General features: G+C 32.9%; 1 protein-coding gene across 13 annotated transcripts in view; it reads right to left on the reverse strand.

Moving 5' to 3' along the window:
• Chd9 (chromodomain helicase DNA binding protein 9) overlaps positions 1-17,876 on the reverse strand; it is a 220,820-nt gene that overhangs the window by 50,921 nt on the left and 152,023 nt on the right. For all 13 annotated transcript variants that reach the window (XM_074055997.1, XM_074055999.1, XM_074056003.1 and 10 more), the window contains 8 exons: positions 15,797-16,040; positions 11,775-11,951; positions 10,584-10,727; positions 10,216-10,471; positions 8,755-8,965; positions 6,135-6,330; positions 5,500-5,667; positions 4,662-4,841 (listed from right to left, as the gene is read on the reverse strand). In XM_074055997.1, coding sequence (XP_073912098.1) covers positions 4,662-4,841; positions 5,500-5,667; positions 6,135-6,330; positions 8,755-8,965; positions 10,216-10,471; positions 10,584-10,727; positions 11,775-11,951; positions 15,797-16,040 — 1,576 coding nt within the window. The remainder of the gene's footprint in view (positions 1-4,661; positions 4,842-5,499; positions 5,668-6,134; positions 6,331-8,754; positions 8,966-10,215; positions 10,472-10,583; positions 10,728-11,774; positions 11,952-15,796; positions 16,041-17,876) is intronic.

Below are 17,876 nucleotides of genomic sequence, written 5' to 3' on the forward strand. Positions count from 1 at the left end.
CAAGTTCAAATTCATGGAATTTGTTTAACACAGTATTTGTTTAAGGCAAAAGCTAGAGATGAGGAGCTGAAGTAAATGAGTTACTACTATTGGTTAGCTCTCAAGCTTTTGATGAGCAAGAACTATATCTTCTTTTTGTCAAGGAAACTGCAAAGGACAAAAACATGCTCTATAAAACACCATGTGAACATTAAGAAATTAAGGTACAAAAAGTTTCAAATTTTATCTACATTATATAGTTTGTTTTCTAGTATACTCCCTACTTTATTTCTACCACATTTTCACATAGTTTATCTCCTGAAGAAAATACAACAAAGTATTTGGAAACTAAAAATCACTGGAACACTGTGAGTGTTGTGTTATATGGTTTTAAAAAAAAAAAAAAGTGGGAGTGGGGGGACTCCACAGATGTGATTAAGGAGCTTGAAATGAGGAGATGAACATGTATCATCCAAGTGGGCCCTAAATGTCATTACAAGTCTCCTTAAAAGAAGGAGGAAGAGGGAGATTTGACTATAGAAGAGGTTTAGCATATGACAAAACAGAACAGAGACCACAAGCCAAGGGACTGTTAGGAACTGGAACAAGTAAGAAAACAGATTCTCCCCTGGAGTCTCCAGAATGGACTGACCTTGTTGACATCTTGATTTTAACCCTGTCAGACTCAGGGTTGGACTTCTGACATACCAACTATAAAAGAATAAATTTGTCTTGGTATAAGCCACTAAATTTGTGGAATTTGCTGGAGTGGCAACAGGAAATAATATAAGGAGACATCTTCTAATGATAAACCACATACTATAAAAATTCACATCCAACTGGAAAAACAAAGGCTAACTAGCTTGATAAACAAAAAACAAGCTATAAAATTAAGTACATATAAAAATCCCTAGAACTATTTCTAGTCAGATTTCAGATTTTAAAGTTTTAGGGGTTTTGCAATATTTTTCTATTTTGGTTAAGTACCTCAAATCTAAAAATCAGAAATTGGAAATTCTCCAAAATCAAGAACTATCTATGCATCACATTGATGCTCAGTTTTAGATTTTGGAACACTCTGGATTTCAAATATTCAGAATAGGGAGGTTGACCTACACTTAACATTTCATCAAATGAAATGATGAATACGATGGACACACACCTACATATGCTTTAGCAATTCGTTAACTATAAAGGAACTTGATTTTGTTATCACAGAAATGAATCTATCACATCTGAGGACATGATACTTTGAAATATTTACCAATTTAAACTCATCAGTTTGTAGGAACTATGAGAAGTTGATTGCATTAAATGCACATGGTTTTGTTTTACAATATAGCTTCTGATGCATTCTCATTGAGATTTAACCCAATCTACTCAATGACTATTTGTTTTACATGAATTAGAAAACATTTAATAAGATAAGACATAAATATAGTCACTGAAAGGGAACAGATTTTTAAATGTTGCAGCAAATAATTTTTATTCTGTTCCCAGTAGATAGTAATAATTAAAATAATTTGACAATAACTAAACTTCATAATTAGTTTTTGTTATCTTCATTATAGGAAAAATGATTGATTGATTTACCTACCTACCTATAGATAAAGGCTCTACTAATTGAGCTATATCTGAAGCAAGATTCAAGATTCACCAAATTTTCTATTGTAAATTAAGCAGTTCAATTCTTTTGTCCTATATATATTTTTTTCCATACAGGGTCTCCCTATGTAACCCAGCATGGCCTCAAACGCAATACTCCTTCCTCAGCCTCTTGAGTTCTAGGATTGCAGGCATGTGCCACCATGCCTTGTGTTTACCAAATTTTTTAAAAAATCAATCTACAGCAGGCTAGACATGTGGCGAAGCACTGACCTAGCATGAATCTTGGGCTCAATCTACAACAGCATCCCGACCCCTCCAAAAACAATAAAAAGTAGACAAGTAACTTTCCTATTTCCAGGACCTACCTGAATACCCTTATGAAAATCTCTCAGAAAAAGATTTAGGTGATATAATCACGTTAGTTACCAAACTAAGCTCCATTTGATATATATGTACGAAGTCTAAATATTCTCATAAGCACTGTGCTCCAGATATGTACCTTGCTTTCAAATACTATTTGATAATGCAAAGAAATGCAAACTGGAGTTACTGTACTTTATTCATCCAAATCTCAGGAAACAACTGTACATAGCTGAAGTCTTTGGAAATTCCATGAAAAAGTAAGTACAAAACACTAGTAACTTCACATCTTTAGTGCCTCTATATAGTGGAGTCACAATCCACTATGCCAAATGCCCATGCCCACTATTTAGTGGCATTCACCTGTAACTAATGGAAATGACCAAATTATTTAAAGGAAATGGCTAAATTATAAAACAACTAAAACAAACTCTGGACTATCCTCAGTAACTGTGGTACCTTTTCAGCCACTTTTTTCAGTGTAATAGTTACTCCTCGGTCTGAGGCTTTACCACAAAGAGTTTAATGCTTAAACATTTCTTATTCTCAGAGAATAGATGGTTATGGTTAGACCATACCTTACTCTGCTAAGCAATACTTACAGAGCACAAAGCACTTTATAGTAAAGTAGGAAAGGCTGAGCATGAGTATTATGATCACTTTTAAAGAAAGACTCATACAGACTAACTGTCCAAGATCACTCAGTGTATAAGTCAAAATTCAAAGCCTGGAGTTCTAATTTCCATGATTATCATCATTAACATTTTAAATAAGGAAGCCTAGAATCACATGTGGTCACTAAATGCTTTTTGTTTGCCTATATTAATTTTTTAAAAATTAGTCTTCAATGAGAATATGTCTATGCTTAGCCTAATCAACAAGATGACAACCAAGATTAATAATATCTTTGGCAGTAACTAGATTAGAACATTTCAGACATTAGAAGGTAGATAGGTAGGTAGGTAGGAAGATAGATAGATACACAGATAGACAGACAGACAGACAGACAGAGCCAAGAAATCAAAGCAAATGAAATTCCCAAGGAAAGAAATTAGAGCCAAGGTATACTTACCCAATCATGAATACTTTTAGTTCTCAACCTTATACTTTAGCAATATTTCTTTTGTTTCTGTAATACTAGTCTTTTCTGATTTATTCTTTGTTAATGATTAACTCCCAAATCTGTATCTGAATCTTTGGCTCCTTTCCTTAGATGTCTCTACTTGGAATCCCAGAACTTGTCACAGGTACAAAAGCTCCAAATTTTAATTTCACCATAAAAATTTCCTTATTTTGCATTCTTCAATGACACTGGGACCCTCCTAATTATTCAAACCAGAATATACAAGTCATTTTTGACAATTTCTTCCATAAATTTCTAATGGGTCACTGATTGAAGTAGGTCTCTATTACCCTGGGTTCAACCATCATTATTTATCCCACACCCTTCTTTAATGGTCTCTCTGCCTCCAGTCTTTCTCCTTTCCAATTTGTTTTCCTCACTGCTCCCAAGGTTAAATCTATTCATTTTCTGCCTAAAGGACTTTTAAAAAGCTAAGCCACCTCCAAAGGTCAAGTTTCAATTCCTAAAATGGCACACAATGCCCTCCACAAGTTGGATGCAACTTCCCTAACATCTTTAGTTTCACCTGCATCTAATTCAGCCTACATTTTCACATATACCTATACCATATTTCTGAAATCTGTCTTTGTAGTTTACCAATGTTAGTAATGTATGATTCACTTATGAGTCTCTCTCTCTCTCTTTCTCTCTCACATACACACAAAGTTTAAGACTTACTTCGAATGTTATTTTTTCTGCAAAGGCTTTTTTATTCTCTTTCCTATTTTACACAGACTTTATAATTTCCATTTTTATTCCCAGAAACTATAATTCTTTCATTTTATTATTCCTAGCACTTTGCAAAGTACCTGATACAAAAACTCATTATTTTGCTGAATGTATAAGACACAAGCTTCTATTTGAAGACTGAAACCAATACTTTTGGTGCAGTACTTATGTGATACTGCTTTAATACAGGGCTTTCCAGGAAGATAAAGAAAGACTTCGAGGTGGGAGCAGAGATGGAGATGGGAATGGAGGAAAATGTAGGAAGAAAATTTTCCACCTATCTACAAAGACCTTTTGCAAATCAGGGCAGTGAGACAGAAAACGGCAATGAGAAACTCTTTAGATGAGTAGAAGATATAGATTTACCATGTCTCTACTGAAAAAAAGGAATAAAAAGAATACAAAGGCAGTTAGTAAACTCTTCAATTTTTTCTCCAAAGAGTACATACAGTATTAATGCTTCTACTTTACTCCTTCCAAAAGTAGATTTAGTATTTAAATTGAAATTAGAAATCCTTTCTTTCCTTTAGGTTCTTTAAATTATTAAAGTTAATATAAATTGATTTGGCCACTTCCATTTTAACTTACAATTTTCTCTGCCTACAGCATATATTCTTTAGTTTCTAAATTTCTTTTATTTCAATGCTTTACTTTTATTAATCTGTAGAACTATTTCTAGTTATCACATTTACTCCATTTCATTAGGAATAGAAGAGTACATGCAAAACTTGATAAAAGAGCACAAAAAATGAAAAGAATGCATTAGCTATTATTTTTTAGCATGTTTAATGACATAGGGTAAGAGACAGTAAAGGAGATGTGATCATCTCTGCTATATTTATAAAATATTATTCACTGTTACCTTGGCAAATGTTGAACCACGACCTTCTGACTCAATAGTAATAGTTTTTGTACGGCAGAGTAAAATCTGATCGATATCTTCCTCACAGAATTTAGAGCCTTCATCTTCCTCTTCCATAATGGCACCATAAGCACCTCTTCGAAGCAGGTCTTCTATTTCCTTTTTGGAAAGCTGTTGAATCTAAGCAGTATTTTAAAAGCTCATAAAATGGTAAAGTAATCACAAAGAATGTCAAAAGCATGACAGGTAATATTTGAATTGCATTTATATTTGGGATGCACATGAGAGAAAATACACTGAAGTAATACATTGAAGTGACTCTTCCTTGTTATTTTTTAAATATTGCAAATCTGCCTAAAATGGCTTCAAATAAACCAATGTATGTCTAAGGGGCAGGTAACCTGTAAAGGTTGTTTTTAGTATAAGGACAGAGTGCTAACTAGGGATAGACAAAATTCTTGAGGCAAAAAAAAATTCCACAAGCCCTAATTAATAAGAAGACAAAAGCCAATGACAAAAGTTTGACATTCTAAAAAATTTGAAAGTTATTTATATAAATAGCATAGAAAATTCACAAATTCAATCTTTATCACTATAGATGTTCTAAAAAGAAAGCAAAACATTTCTATCTTGAAAGCACAATATTAGAATTTACAAGCTCTGGAGCTTTACAGACAGATCAAAAAGTATTTGTGAATATTAATTCAACATAACTCCATTCTCTAAATGTCCTCTTGAATAAACTGAAGTATGTAGTGTTGCTTATGGACCAAATGGATTGAGTCTGAGTATAAATAATAGTAACACAAAAACCTCAAGTTAAAAGAAGTATACATACCCCACCAACATTACTTTCTCTTCCACTCATGCTTTGTAACACAGCTTTATCCAGGCCCAGTTTCAGACTGGCTCTGTCAAACATCTCTCTCTCATAAGAGTTACGAGTCACTAATCTGTAGACTTTAACTGCTTTGTTCTGACCAATTCTGTGGCAACGAGCTTGGGCCTACAAAGAAATGAAAAATTACAGAATGAATTTTCTTCAGAAAAGGCATTTATTAGCAAACTATATAAATGGAATATAAAAGTAAGGAAGAATTTTTAGAGACATTTGCTACTGACTTGGATATAATCTTTTCCCAGAAATTAGAGTTTTATGTGATCCGTTAAGACAAAAATATCCACTAATCATCTTTCTACAGGAAGAACTGACCCTAGTTTAATCTAGTTTCTTCCTAAGTTTCTGATATTTTGAACAATATTGCATATAATTGCATAAATGAGCAATTAAATTTAAATATACAAGTAAGACAAACTATTAAAAGTATATATTTTTATTCTCATTAAATTAATTTCACTTATTCGATTTAGCATAGATGCTTCTTAGGGGAACATACATAAAAATAAAAGATATAGATTACCAAAAGTTACATGCATGAAAAAAAATTACATGTTAGACAACACATTTATTACCTGAAGGTCATTTTGAGGGTTCCAATCAGAATCAAAAATTATACATGTATCAGCTGCAGTTAAGTTGATGCCCAGCCCACCAGCTCGGGTACACAAGAGAAAAACAAATCTATCTGAATCGGGTTTACTAAATCGATCTATTGCAGCTTGTCGAAGATTCCCTCTGACTCTTCCATCAATTCGCTCATATAAATATCTATTCAAATGAAATGCAATAAATTTAAATAGATGAATAAAATGAAAATGAAGACATTTTATCAATTTGTTTTCCTACAACATTATGTTTACTACAAAAATTAAACAGTGATATCATCCCAATTACTTTCCAAGGTTTTATACTTCTTAGTGTTAGTGCTAAGGACACAAAGTAATATAAAAACATAAAATGTCTGCATTCCTGGATGGATAGGTAAAATATCATTGCAATAAATAGCAACTTGGAAAGTTGTGATGACAAAAAATGTTCTGTAACAACTATTTTGCTGTTCTTATCATAATAAAATTTTTTTTACAAGATGTAGCAACTTCCATAAGACTATACAAGAAGCCTATGTTTCTGTTTTGTCCTTACTCCATGTTACTCTCTATACTTACTTGTATGGTATTATCTATGGAGTATAAACTGAAATGTAGAATTCTTATAGTCACTACTGCAAAGCAATGATCTTTTAACTTTTTTTGTCCTTTCCCATTTAAGATGTGGAAAATTAAAAAATTGCAAGGCATGAATAAAAACTACAGAAGCTACAAAAGGAATGCAAGTGGTATTCCCGGGTTTTTGCCAAGCTTCCTCTGGTTCAAAACACTTATATACACAAATTCCTAAGTGTCAGCATCATCTCCACTAGTATAGCTAGTATCTATAAAACAAGGGTATGACTTCTAGAAACGGTACTCAAGACAATGACTAAACTTGAGGCTTTCTATGAAATATATCTAATGGAAATTTGTATGTACAAACATTACTTTCTGTATAAAGTTCTTTGAGTAGGGAGATCAAGAAAATTTAAGACTGGCTAGTTTTAGTAATACTGCAATTTAATGCTCATATATGGTATAAATTTGAGAATACACATTTTTGCATGTATGTTTTATTTAATTTTTTTTTAGTGGCACTGGGTTTGAATTCAGGACCCCATGCTTACTAGGTAAGTGCTCTACCATTTGAGCTGCTCTGGTAGCAAGAATATATATTTGGGAATGAGTGTACAGAAGTTGAACATTAGCAATAAAAATGGAACTAGATAGAGGGAGGGGACGGGGGGAAAATGGTCCCAACAGTGTATAAATGAATTAAAAAAATACATAAAAAGTTAAAAAAAAATGGAACTAGATACTTATCAGCATGTGCATGAACCCCCACAAAAGGAACTAGAAATAAAAATGAACTATCTAAGCTGATAATATGAACTATGGTAATCTTCACTTAATCTCTGATAGTATGAATTAGTACAGGCCTTTTCTTATCTGTAATAATCACTCTTTTAAATTAAAATCAATAGCTGAAACTTGATTCCTTCTTATAATATGGTAATATCAGATTAAATTTAATGCTATGATAAAACATCCTATAAATATTCTATTTACCTAAATAATGATTAAGCAATATTTAATGCTATGTTACTATCAAAACCCTCCCTAAAAAAAAAATATAAACTATATTAAACAAATCAGAAAGGATTAAGCCATGAAAAATGAACAAATTTTACATAGCATATGGTAAGAATCAGAAAGTACTAATTATAATAATAAAATAGATCTTTAATCACTCTTGAAACGCTTCTCACTCCTTTTTAAATTTTTTTTTGGTGGTACTGGAGTTTGAACAAGGGGCCTTGCCCTTGCTAGGTACAAGTTCTACCTCTTGGAGCTACTTCCCCAGATGTTTTTACTTTTTTTTTGTGGTACTGGTGTTTGAACTCAGGTTCTCAAGCTTGCCCTACCACTTGAGCTACTCCGCCAGCCCCCTTTTTGCTTTTGAAGTTACTTTTTTCAGATAAGTCATGTGTCCCAGAGCTGGCCTGGATGCAATCTTGCTAAGGCCTCCTGCACAGCTAGCATTACAGCCTTCCCCAATATGCCTAGCTTTTTTGTTGAGCCAGGATCTCGCTAATTTTTTCCCCCAGGCTAGCCTTGAAGTGCCATCCTCCCATGACCACCTTCCAAGTAGCAGGGATTATAAGCATATAATAATCCCACTGGTTTTTCTTTCTTTTTTTGGTAATGAGGATTGAACCCCAAACCTCTTGTATTCTAGGAGAGGGTCTACCACTTGAGCCACATCCCAGCTCTTTTTCTTGTTGTTGTTTTGCAGTGCAACCTGGCCTGAAACATACTCTGTAGCCCAAATTGGCTGGGAATACCTGACACTCCTTCTTCAGCCTCCCAAACATCAGTATTAAAGTGTGCACCATCATGCCCAGCCTTTTGAAAGACTTTCAATTTTGAAGATAGTTCTCTTAAATATAAGTTCACTTAACGTGTCATTACCATATGGTTTACAAGTCAAGTAAAATGACAATAAGCCCATTCCTAGGTCAAAAAAACTTGCACCAACCTTAGTAACACACTCAGGATAACTGCTAGTATAGTTCAGAGAGTTGCAGTAAAGCTTACTTACCTTTTATGTATGAGATAGTCCTCGAGGATGTCAAGGCAGCGCACCATCTGAGAGAAAATGAGCACTTTATGACCTCCTGCTTTCATTTTGGGAAGCAATTTATCAATAAGGACCAATTTACCAGCAGATTGTATCATTGCTTGAAGGTGAAAATCAGAAGCAGCTGGATTATATGTATCTCTAAATTCTCCAAGTATTTTTTCCTCAGCACCTGTCAAAGATATACGAAACAAGAGGAACAATGCAAAAATTGCAGGTAATTCCCAACTGCTTTATTTTAATCAGAATTAGTGCTGGTTCTGTAACATATAATGATTTTCTGGTGGCAAGTATACAGTTTCATTATAATTATTTGAATTTATGTTTACATTTTCACCAACACCAGATCAATTCAAGTAAAGACACAGATATGTCATAAGAATCTTTTTATCTTCAAGATACCTGGTATAATGCCACATGTAAGTTTATGTTTCCTAAATGTTTAGTAAATGCAATTAAGGAAAGAACTGTGGTCCTAACCCAAGTCCATAAATATATATTTAAACAAACATCTAATATTTGAACATTAATTATTAACATGATCATCACCGAGGGGTGATCTTAACTGACGTAGGTATGACTATGGACATCTTTCTAATGATTTAAACAAGGAAACAAGGAAAATTTAAAACTTCATATCCTAAGGAGTGCAGTGGTGGCTCATGCCTGTCATCCTAGTTACTCAGGAGGCAAGGATCAAGAGGATCGTGGTTCAAAGCCAGCCCTGGCAAGTAGTTCATGAGACCCTAAGACCCTATCTTGAAAAAACCCTTCACAGAAAAGGGCTGGTGGAGTGGCTCAACGTGTAGGTTTTGAGTTCAAGTCCCAGTACTGCAAAAAAAAAAAACCCCAAAAAACCAGAAACAAAACAAAAAACTTTATGTCCTTGATACTTCCTTCAGAGAATCTACATTATAATTAATGAGGCTTTCTGTGTTTCTTTCCTCAGCCTTTCTACCTATAAGACATACTAATATTTCAACAAAGAAATCCGTTTTCTTAGATAAGGTAAGGAGATGAAGAGTATATTTATAGGAATAAGTGAAAAGACTGAAACAAAGTATAGAGAGAATACTGGTAGAAAATTTGACAAGATCTTAAAAAGGATCATTACTAGAGTACAAAAACTGAAAACACCAACTGGAGTATCTGGATTGGACACATGGGAGAGAAATGTAAATGCAGAAGTTCCAAGAAGGCTTTGCTATCTTTGTGCATGAGGACTAAAGTGGAGAAGAATTCTACTCCAAGATATACTGTCAGATTCTTAAACTAAGGGAAGTAGTTAACTGATTGTGAAACACTTGTAGTCTTCAGAACAGCAGAATGAAGAATTTTAATAGCCACCTTGGTGGTGTTTTGATTTATGCATTACTAAGTGTTGAAAGAAAAAAAGCAATTGTGGTAATTTGTTTTAGCTACCTTTGATAAGATAAGGATGATTACAGCATTTCCTGAGCTCCATCATAGTATTGACCAAGTTAGGTACATTAGTTTGTCCTGCTCCTTTGGATAAAAATGAAAAGTTCTTCTCCAAAATAGCCCTGTAGTATTTCTTTTGTATGTTAGTAAGCTCTACTTCAATGATGGTTTCTTCCTTAGGTGCCAATTTCTTTTCTACATCTTCTTTTAATCGTCTCAACATCATTGGTTTAAGGATAGCCTGAAGTTTCTGCACCTGAATAAAATGTGATACAGACACATACAATATCATTACATATTCAAATCCACATACAAAATAATTACAATGAAAGATTTGATATACTTATATATAATTAGCAATAGGATACCTGTTCCTCTGTTTTTAAGTCTCCAAATTCTTGCATAAATGTTGATTCAGAAGGAAACCTTAAAGGTTCAAGAAAGTGAAGAAGACTGAATAGTTCTTCAACTGTATTTTGGAGAGGAGTGCCAGTCAAAAGCACTTTGTGTTCCTACAGAAAGCAAGAACAATTCACATTAAACACCAAGGCACTTTTGAAAAAGCAAGTATTTTTCTGACTATAATTTTCAAGAATCAACTTAAATACATCTCTACCCAAAATTCTTCAGCAATGTATTTTTCAGTCACAAAACTCTTTATAACCTTCTAATATTTCACTTTCTATACTATGTCTACCTATTCATGCCTAAAATATTCTATTTTTTTAAAAGAACAGTATGTGAGGTGTTCTCAAGGAAATAAGCTTTTAAAAACCAGAAGGATATTTGTCTCTTATTCTTAAACATTACTGGTATGATAATTTGTGTTAATTCTTCATAATGTAGATAACCATGATTTAACTTTTTAGAGAAGAACAAATTATCCAATCATTGCCATTATAATCCACAGGCTCATCAAAATATGCTTCCAAAGCAGAACTGCACTGAAAATTAAACATAATAGTAAAAGAAGAAAATGAAGAGAATATTTTAATAATAGCAGAAATTATCATTTAAAATTTGATTTGACAATACCTTTAAATTCCCAAACTAAGTATTTATACATGCATCTTTATATCTGTACATATACATATGATAGTATATGGTCTGTAAAGATGCCTATGTAACTGTAAATACTGGAGTGAGGAGTCAAACCGGTATTGGCATAGATGGAGAAGGAGTAAAAAGGAGTACTTACCTCAAAAATATAATTTTCATGAAAGAGCTTTTTATTAATGAATTTGTGGCTTCAAACTTATGTTCTTATGATCTCCATACATCTACAAAATTTCTTTTTCTAATTCTTGAAATTTATTACAGAAGTTGGTCATAGAAAACTGATGAGATTATTTTCCTCATACAAATTAAACTATGAATTTTTTTTATTATAGCAGTTTTGAACTCAGGACTTTGTGTTTGCTAGGCAAACTCTCTACCACTTGAGCCTTAAATATATGTAATTTTAAAAATAAGATTTTAGCATTGATTGTCCTTGATCTTTTATTACATAACTAGGAAACTAAATTAAGTCAATATGATGATGATCTCAAGTTACTTACCAGGTTCATGAGCTTCAAACCTTCTAGGAGTTTACAATTTTTATTTTTTAGCCTGTGTGCTTCATCAATAATTACACAACGCCATTCAATTGCATTAAGCTCTCCACAGCCCCCAAGAATCATTTCAAAAGTAGTGATGATGGCCTGGAATCTGTAAGCTCCTCGAATGATGCGTCCCTAGAAATAATCAAAGACAATAAATTGCTAGAATGTCTTAAGTGCACTTTTTATTCCTCTCAAATAGCATAAAAGTTTATCTAGTGACATTTTTTATAAATCATTTTCCACTGAAATTTTTATATGAATCCAGACACCCCCTTACAAGGAGCTTTACCATTAAAACTATATTAGATTGCTGTATTTTCAATAACACTGTCACAAAAGCATGCTAATACATTTATATTACTTAAAATCATAGCCAAATAAATATCACCTAGTAAAATGTGTCAAGAAAAATTCTCAAGCCTTATAAAAACAATTTTGTGTCAATAAAGAAATGAGCATTATAAAAATCTGGCCAATGAAATTTCAATACTAATGCTTATTAATTACACACTTATAATGTCAAATAAAGTAATGAATATCAAAATTAGTCACCTAAATAATTTATTTAGCAAGTATTTATTGGGAGTCTATGGGTAAGACTCTGCGTTAGATGCTGGAAACAGCAGTAAACAAAACACACAATAGTAATTATCCAAGTGGAATTTACATTCCACTGATATCAATGTAGGACAGAGCTAATAAGAAAATAATTTAAGTTAGAAAGCAATAAGGGCTATGACATGAAAGCAATAAGGGCTATGACATAAAAACAAGAATGTGAAATAAAATTATAGGGTAAGATGTGACCACTGCATTGCTACTTATGGTAGTTGGGAGACTACTACTGAGAAGGGATATATGAGCAAAGATCTGAAGATGTTGGAAGAAGCAATGTTGATATTCAGAGATCTGGAGAAGAAAGCACTCTTGGCAAAAATCCTGAATCCAAGGGTCCTAAGTAACAGTATCCTTGATAATATTCAGGAAACAGCAAGAAAGCTAGAGATGTTCAAACATAATAAATGGGGATCAGGCAGACAGTATAGGGACCTAAAAGATGTAATAAGAACTTTGGATTCTACTCTGAGTGAGAAGCTATCAAAGGGATTTGAGAAGATATCTTAAGAGTCCTTTTGGCTACTGTGGTGAAAACAGCCTGAAGAGGCCAAGGACAGGATCATAGAGACAGTTAAAAAGTCATCATAGTCCATGCTAGAAATCATTTGAGGTCTTGAGAAGTCAATTCTGGATAAATTTTGAAGATAGAGTTAACAGGATTTCCAAAGTGGTAGATATGGAGATAAAGACAGGGCTCAAATTTGACTCTAAAAACTTTAGCTTGAACAACTGGAATTTGGTGTTGCTGTATACTACCATGAGGAAGTCCACGATTTTGGTTTTGTACATGTTAAGTTTGAGATATTATTAGATATATCCAAATGTAGTTGTTAAGCAGGAATTTAGATATGACTCCGAAATGTAGGAAAGAATTTAGAGTTGGTGACATAGATTTGGGAGTTTCCAGTAATTTAGATATAATTTAAAATTATGTATATGAGTGAAATCTCTATGGGAATGAGTACAAACATAAAATAGTTTGAAGACTGAGACCTGGGTTACCCCAAATTTAGATAAGGGAAAGATGAGATGGAATTGGGAAAGGAAACTTGAAAAGGAACAGGTGGTGATACAAGACAGCATTAAGTATGGGAATCTAAGTTAAGAGACTGTTTAAATGAGACTGAAAACATAAACTGTGAGGTATTGAAAGAAACAAAAGGTTAAGAATTGGGTATTCTGGTTTAGTTTTTTTAAAATTTATATTAATTGCATATATTAGCTACTAATTTGAATAAGTCCAGTATAATATTAAAATAGGTATAAAGCATAAGGTTATAGAATTTATATAGATAGAAACCTGGGATATAGTCTATTCAGGTAAGTTGCTGTTACAGTGCTTAATAACAAGGACTCAAGACTGACTGACTTAGGCTTCTTAATCTCAGTTTTGTTTTCTGATTTTAGAACAATCTATCATTTCCTTATGCTTCTTTTTCCTCATGTATAAAGTGAGTATAATACTACCTGTTTTACAAAGTTAACATAATAAAGATTAAGTTAAATGATATATGTAAACTGTTTCGTAGAATGTTTGATAGATGACAAACAATAAATGTTTGTGGTTATAGTATTATTATTTTTGTGACTTCTCCCAGGACAACTAGAACATTTTAGCACATTTTTACCATGAAAGTGATTTTTAAGCTATTCAATAACTTGAAAAAGCAGAAGGAAATATTCAATTTATTTAAAAATACTTGCCAGACAACTCTAAAAATTATTTGTATATTTATAGTATGTATCTATTTTTCATTACATGATATTATTTTCTTTTCAAATTTAAAACCTTTATCTAGCATCTATAACATTTACCATAAAACATAGTATTTTATTAATATAAATGATTTGGTTTATTATATATGAAGAATCTTTCGCTTCTTAGGCTATCATATTTATACTAAACTATGATATATACATTATAACTTTGTTAAAAACCTCTTGGGCTGAGGGCATGGCTCAAGTGGTAAAACATGTGCCTATGAAGCATGAGACCCTGATTTCAAATCCCAGTATAGAAGGAAAAAAAGGTCTTCTGAAGCCTCAAGGTTTTAGTTGTACTTTTTGCAACAAGAAAGATGTCAAAGTAAATCATTTTTATCATAAACATGCTATAAATGTATGATGAAGAGTAAGAAAACACCATGTGAGAGAATCAAATTATAATCTAACATGTCATAGATTCCAAAGGTCCAAAGGTGGCAGTTTTCATTAGAGGTAAGGAATGATTAAAGGATTCTAGAGATGTTTCATTTTGTACACATGCAGTTGTTTCAACCTTGGAAACAGGAGGGAAAACGAGGTCAAAGGAACAAAATCAGTTGAATCATTGTTAGTGTCAAAGAGGTAGAAAGGCAGGTATAATTATTAGGCAAAAGTAGAAAGCTATGCACATTGCTTTACTTCAACTTCTAACATATCACCTTACCTTGTCATATGTTACAGTGATACTTTTAGAATAGAGAAATAATAAGTAAAAGAAAGTAAGATAGCCAGACAATAAGCTTTTTCCAATCAAAGAGTACAATTTGGTGTGAACTGATTTTTTAATTTTGTTTCTTAGCTTTTATATCTTAGTCTTAGCCATTTTGGGGGGGCAGTACTGGGGTTTGAACTGAGGGCTTTGCACTTTGCTAGGCAGGCACTCTACCACTTGAGCCATGCCTCCAGCCCCTTGTTTCTTATTTTTTAATGAAGATATTTATCTAAAAAGGTTCATAGTAACATTCAAGACTGTAATTTGGAACTTTGCATTTTCTAGTCTTAAACATCCTATAATCTATTTTATAACCTCCCTCCCTCCCTCCTCCCCTTCCTCCCTCCTGCTGGGAATCCTTGTACATGTAAGGCACTCTGCCACTGAGCAATGATCCCAGCTCACAACTCAAAAAATTTAAAAAGTCTAAAATAAAAATACATTTAACAGAAGAGAACTTACAGTCTCACTTCAATAAGCACTGAAACCTGAGTTTACTGAAGATTAAAAGTTAAAAATGGGAAAAAAAGAAAACGAGGAGATGATCAAAGAGACTGTTATTTCCATAAAAAATTAATGTGTAATAAAAATAAGTAAAATATAATTGCTCTAGCCAAAAAATTAAAGATTACAATCAAATCTGTGCATTCATATGAATCAACATACTTTGTTAGAATAGAGAATCAGAGTATTAAACTGATTTTAGCCATTGTTCTTTTCAGGCACTAAAATTTATTGTAATGTAAGTATGATGACTAAAAGAGCTTAACCTAAGATTAAAGTAGACAATTAACATGTATTCTAAATTTGAAAATAGTTGGTATGCAAAGCTTATCATTTTCAGCCCTGATCTTTTAAACAAGCAACATCATTAATACCACACCTGTGAATCCCTGAAGTACATCTCATATTGCTGTATCATCTGTCTGCTAATCAGGCTCCCATGATAAACCACAACATTAATATCAGTCCATGTACGAAATTCTCTCTCCCAGTTTGCAATGGTGGAAAGTGGTGCAATAATCAGGAAAGGTCCTCTTATACCAGCCAGAAGGATTTCGTAGAGGAATGTAATTGATTGAATAGTTTTCCCAAGACCCATTTCATCTGCTAAAATGCAGTTTCGTCTGAAATAAACAAATATAGTACGCATGTATACAGTTGGTTTTTATGTATACTACAATTTTTAAGCATAAATATACAAAAATAAGCAAAGATCCAATTAAAATACTTGCATTTATAAAAACATAAAACTTGCTGAAGTGCAGAGTAAGCTCAAGATTACAAATTTATTATAATCCTGCAAAGGGAAAACTAAAGATTTTTGTAGCCCCAAATAAGGATATCATCCATTAAATGTTTGATTTTTTTTAAAAAAGAGTAAAAAGGCAAGAGCAAGACAAATTAAATATTTATTCAGGAAGCATTTATTAAATACCTTCTATTATCTCAGGACAGTATGAGAAGATGGGATACAAAAGAAATAGAACATGTTCTCTGCCTTCCAGGGACTTGTATCTATTAGAGAAGCAGACATGCAAATACATAAATAGTCATGCAATGTGCTACTGTAGAAGCACAAATATAGCACTGGTTTTCAACCTTGGCTGAGCATTAGAAGAGTCTACAACAGAAAACCACAGATCCCTCCCCTATATACTGATTCAATGTATATGGAGTAAGATCAAATCAAATGCAATTTAAAAAATAAGCTCCACAGATGATTATGATATGTGGCCAGTGAAGAATAATCAGAGTAAAATTGATTATGATTGCTCAGAAGACTATGCAACAAACTGGTTAGAACACATGAAAGAAGAACATTAGAAAAGCTCAGTTATAAGTCGGATTTTGCCACAGAGTAAAGCAAAGATTCTCAATTATAAAAAAATATGACCAACTGGGGGACCAAAAGTTTGTATAATATGGCTAACAGGAATGTGAAGGGAAAAGAGGTTAATAAGGTAAGTAGAGGTCATAAATAGAAGAGATCAGACATCATTCTTAAATATAATGAGAGACACTATAAAATCTTTTTTAAAAACACAATAAAGTTAGATTTTTATTTTAAGATTCATTCTGGCACCACTGTGGAAAGTAGAGGGTGACATGACTAGAAGTTTGGACACTTAATTGTCAAAAGTACAGTAATAGTGCGGGGAAGAAAATGTGGGCATGTGGACTAAAGGAGAAGCCAGGAGGACCGAACTGATGCCAGAGTTAATTATGAGTTAAAATGAACTGGACAACTAAATGTATAGGGTATGGGATGATAGTCTGATTTTACTTTGGGTGACTAAATGAATTGTGTTGTTTTAAACAAGATAGAAAATATGGAGGAAAAGGGAAATGGTAAGACTAATTTTTGAACTGACTATCTGTAAAGAATTATTGAGTTAAGACACTCAAATAGCAAAAGGCAAAAAGAAATATGGGCCCAGAGTAAAAGATCTTAGAGATAAAAGTATAGGACCATTAAAAGTATTATTGGTAAGTAAAGGTAAGGGTGGTGGGTGGGGTGTAGAGCATTCATGAGTAATCTGAGAAGAGAACAGAGGACAAAACCTGGGGCAAGATAGTAATAATAATAAGAGGAGGAAGAAGAAGAACGAGAACAACAACAATAGTAACAACAGTAGCAACATTTCAATGAAGAGGAGTTTGCAGACTATTGAAAGTAACAGAAGTACTATAGACCTGGAAGCTTTTAAAGAGTTTAGGATGGGTAGAAAGTTTAAAGAAGGACGCAGCGGCAATTTCTTTCCAATACAGCAGAGAATAAATTAGGGCTATAGAATATTCTGCAGGCTGAAAAATTAAGTTTCCAAAAATGTTCAGAAAAAAATCCAGACTGCTACAAGTTTAAAAGAGAACTGGAAATGAGAAAATGGGGAGAGCTAGTACAGGCCACTCTACCTAAAAATTTGCCTAGGAACTTAGAAAGATAGCTCAAAAAGCCGTGG

The sequence above is a fragment of the Castor canadensis genome, chromosome 15 (assembly GCF_047511655.1).
Source record: "Castor canadensis chromosome 15, mCasCan1.hap1v2, whole genome shotgun sequence".
NCBI classification, from domain to species: Eukaryota; Metazoa; Chordata; class Mammalia; order Rodentia; family Castoridae; genus Castor; species Castor canadensis.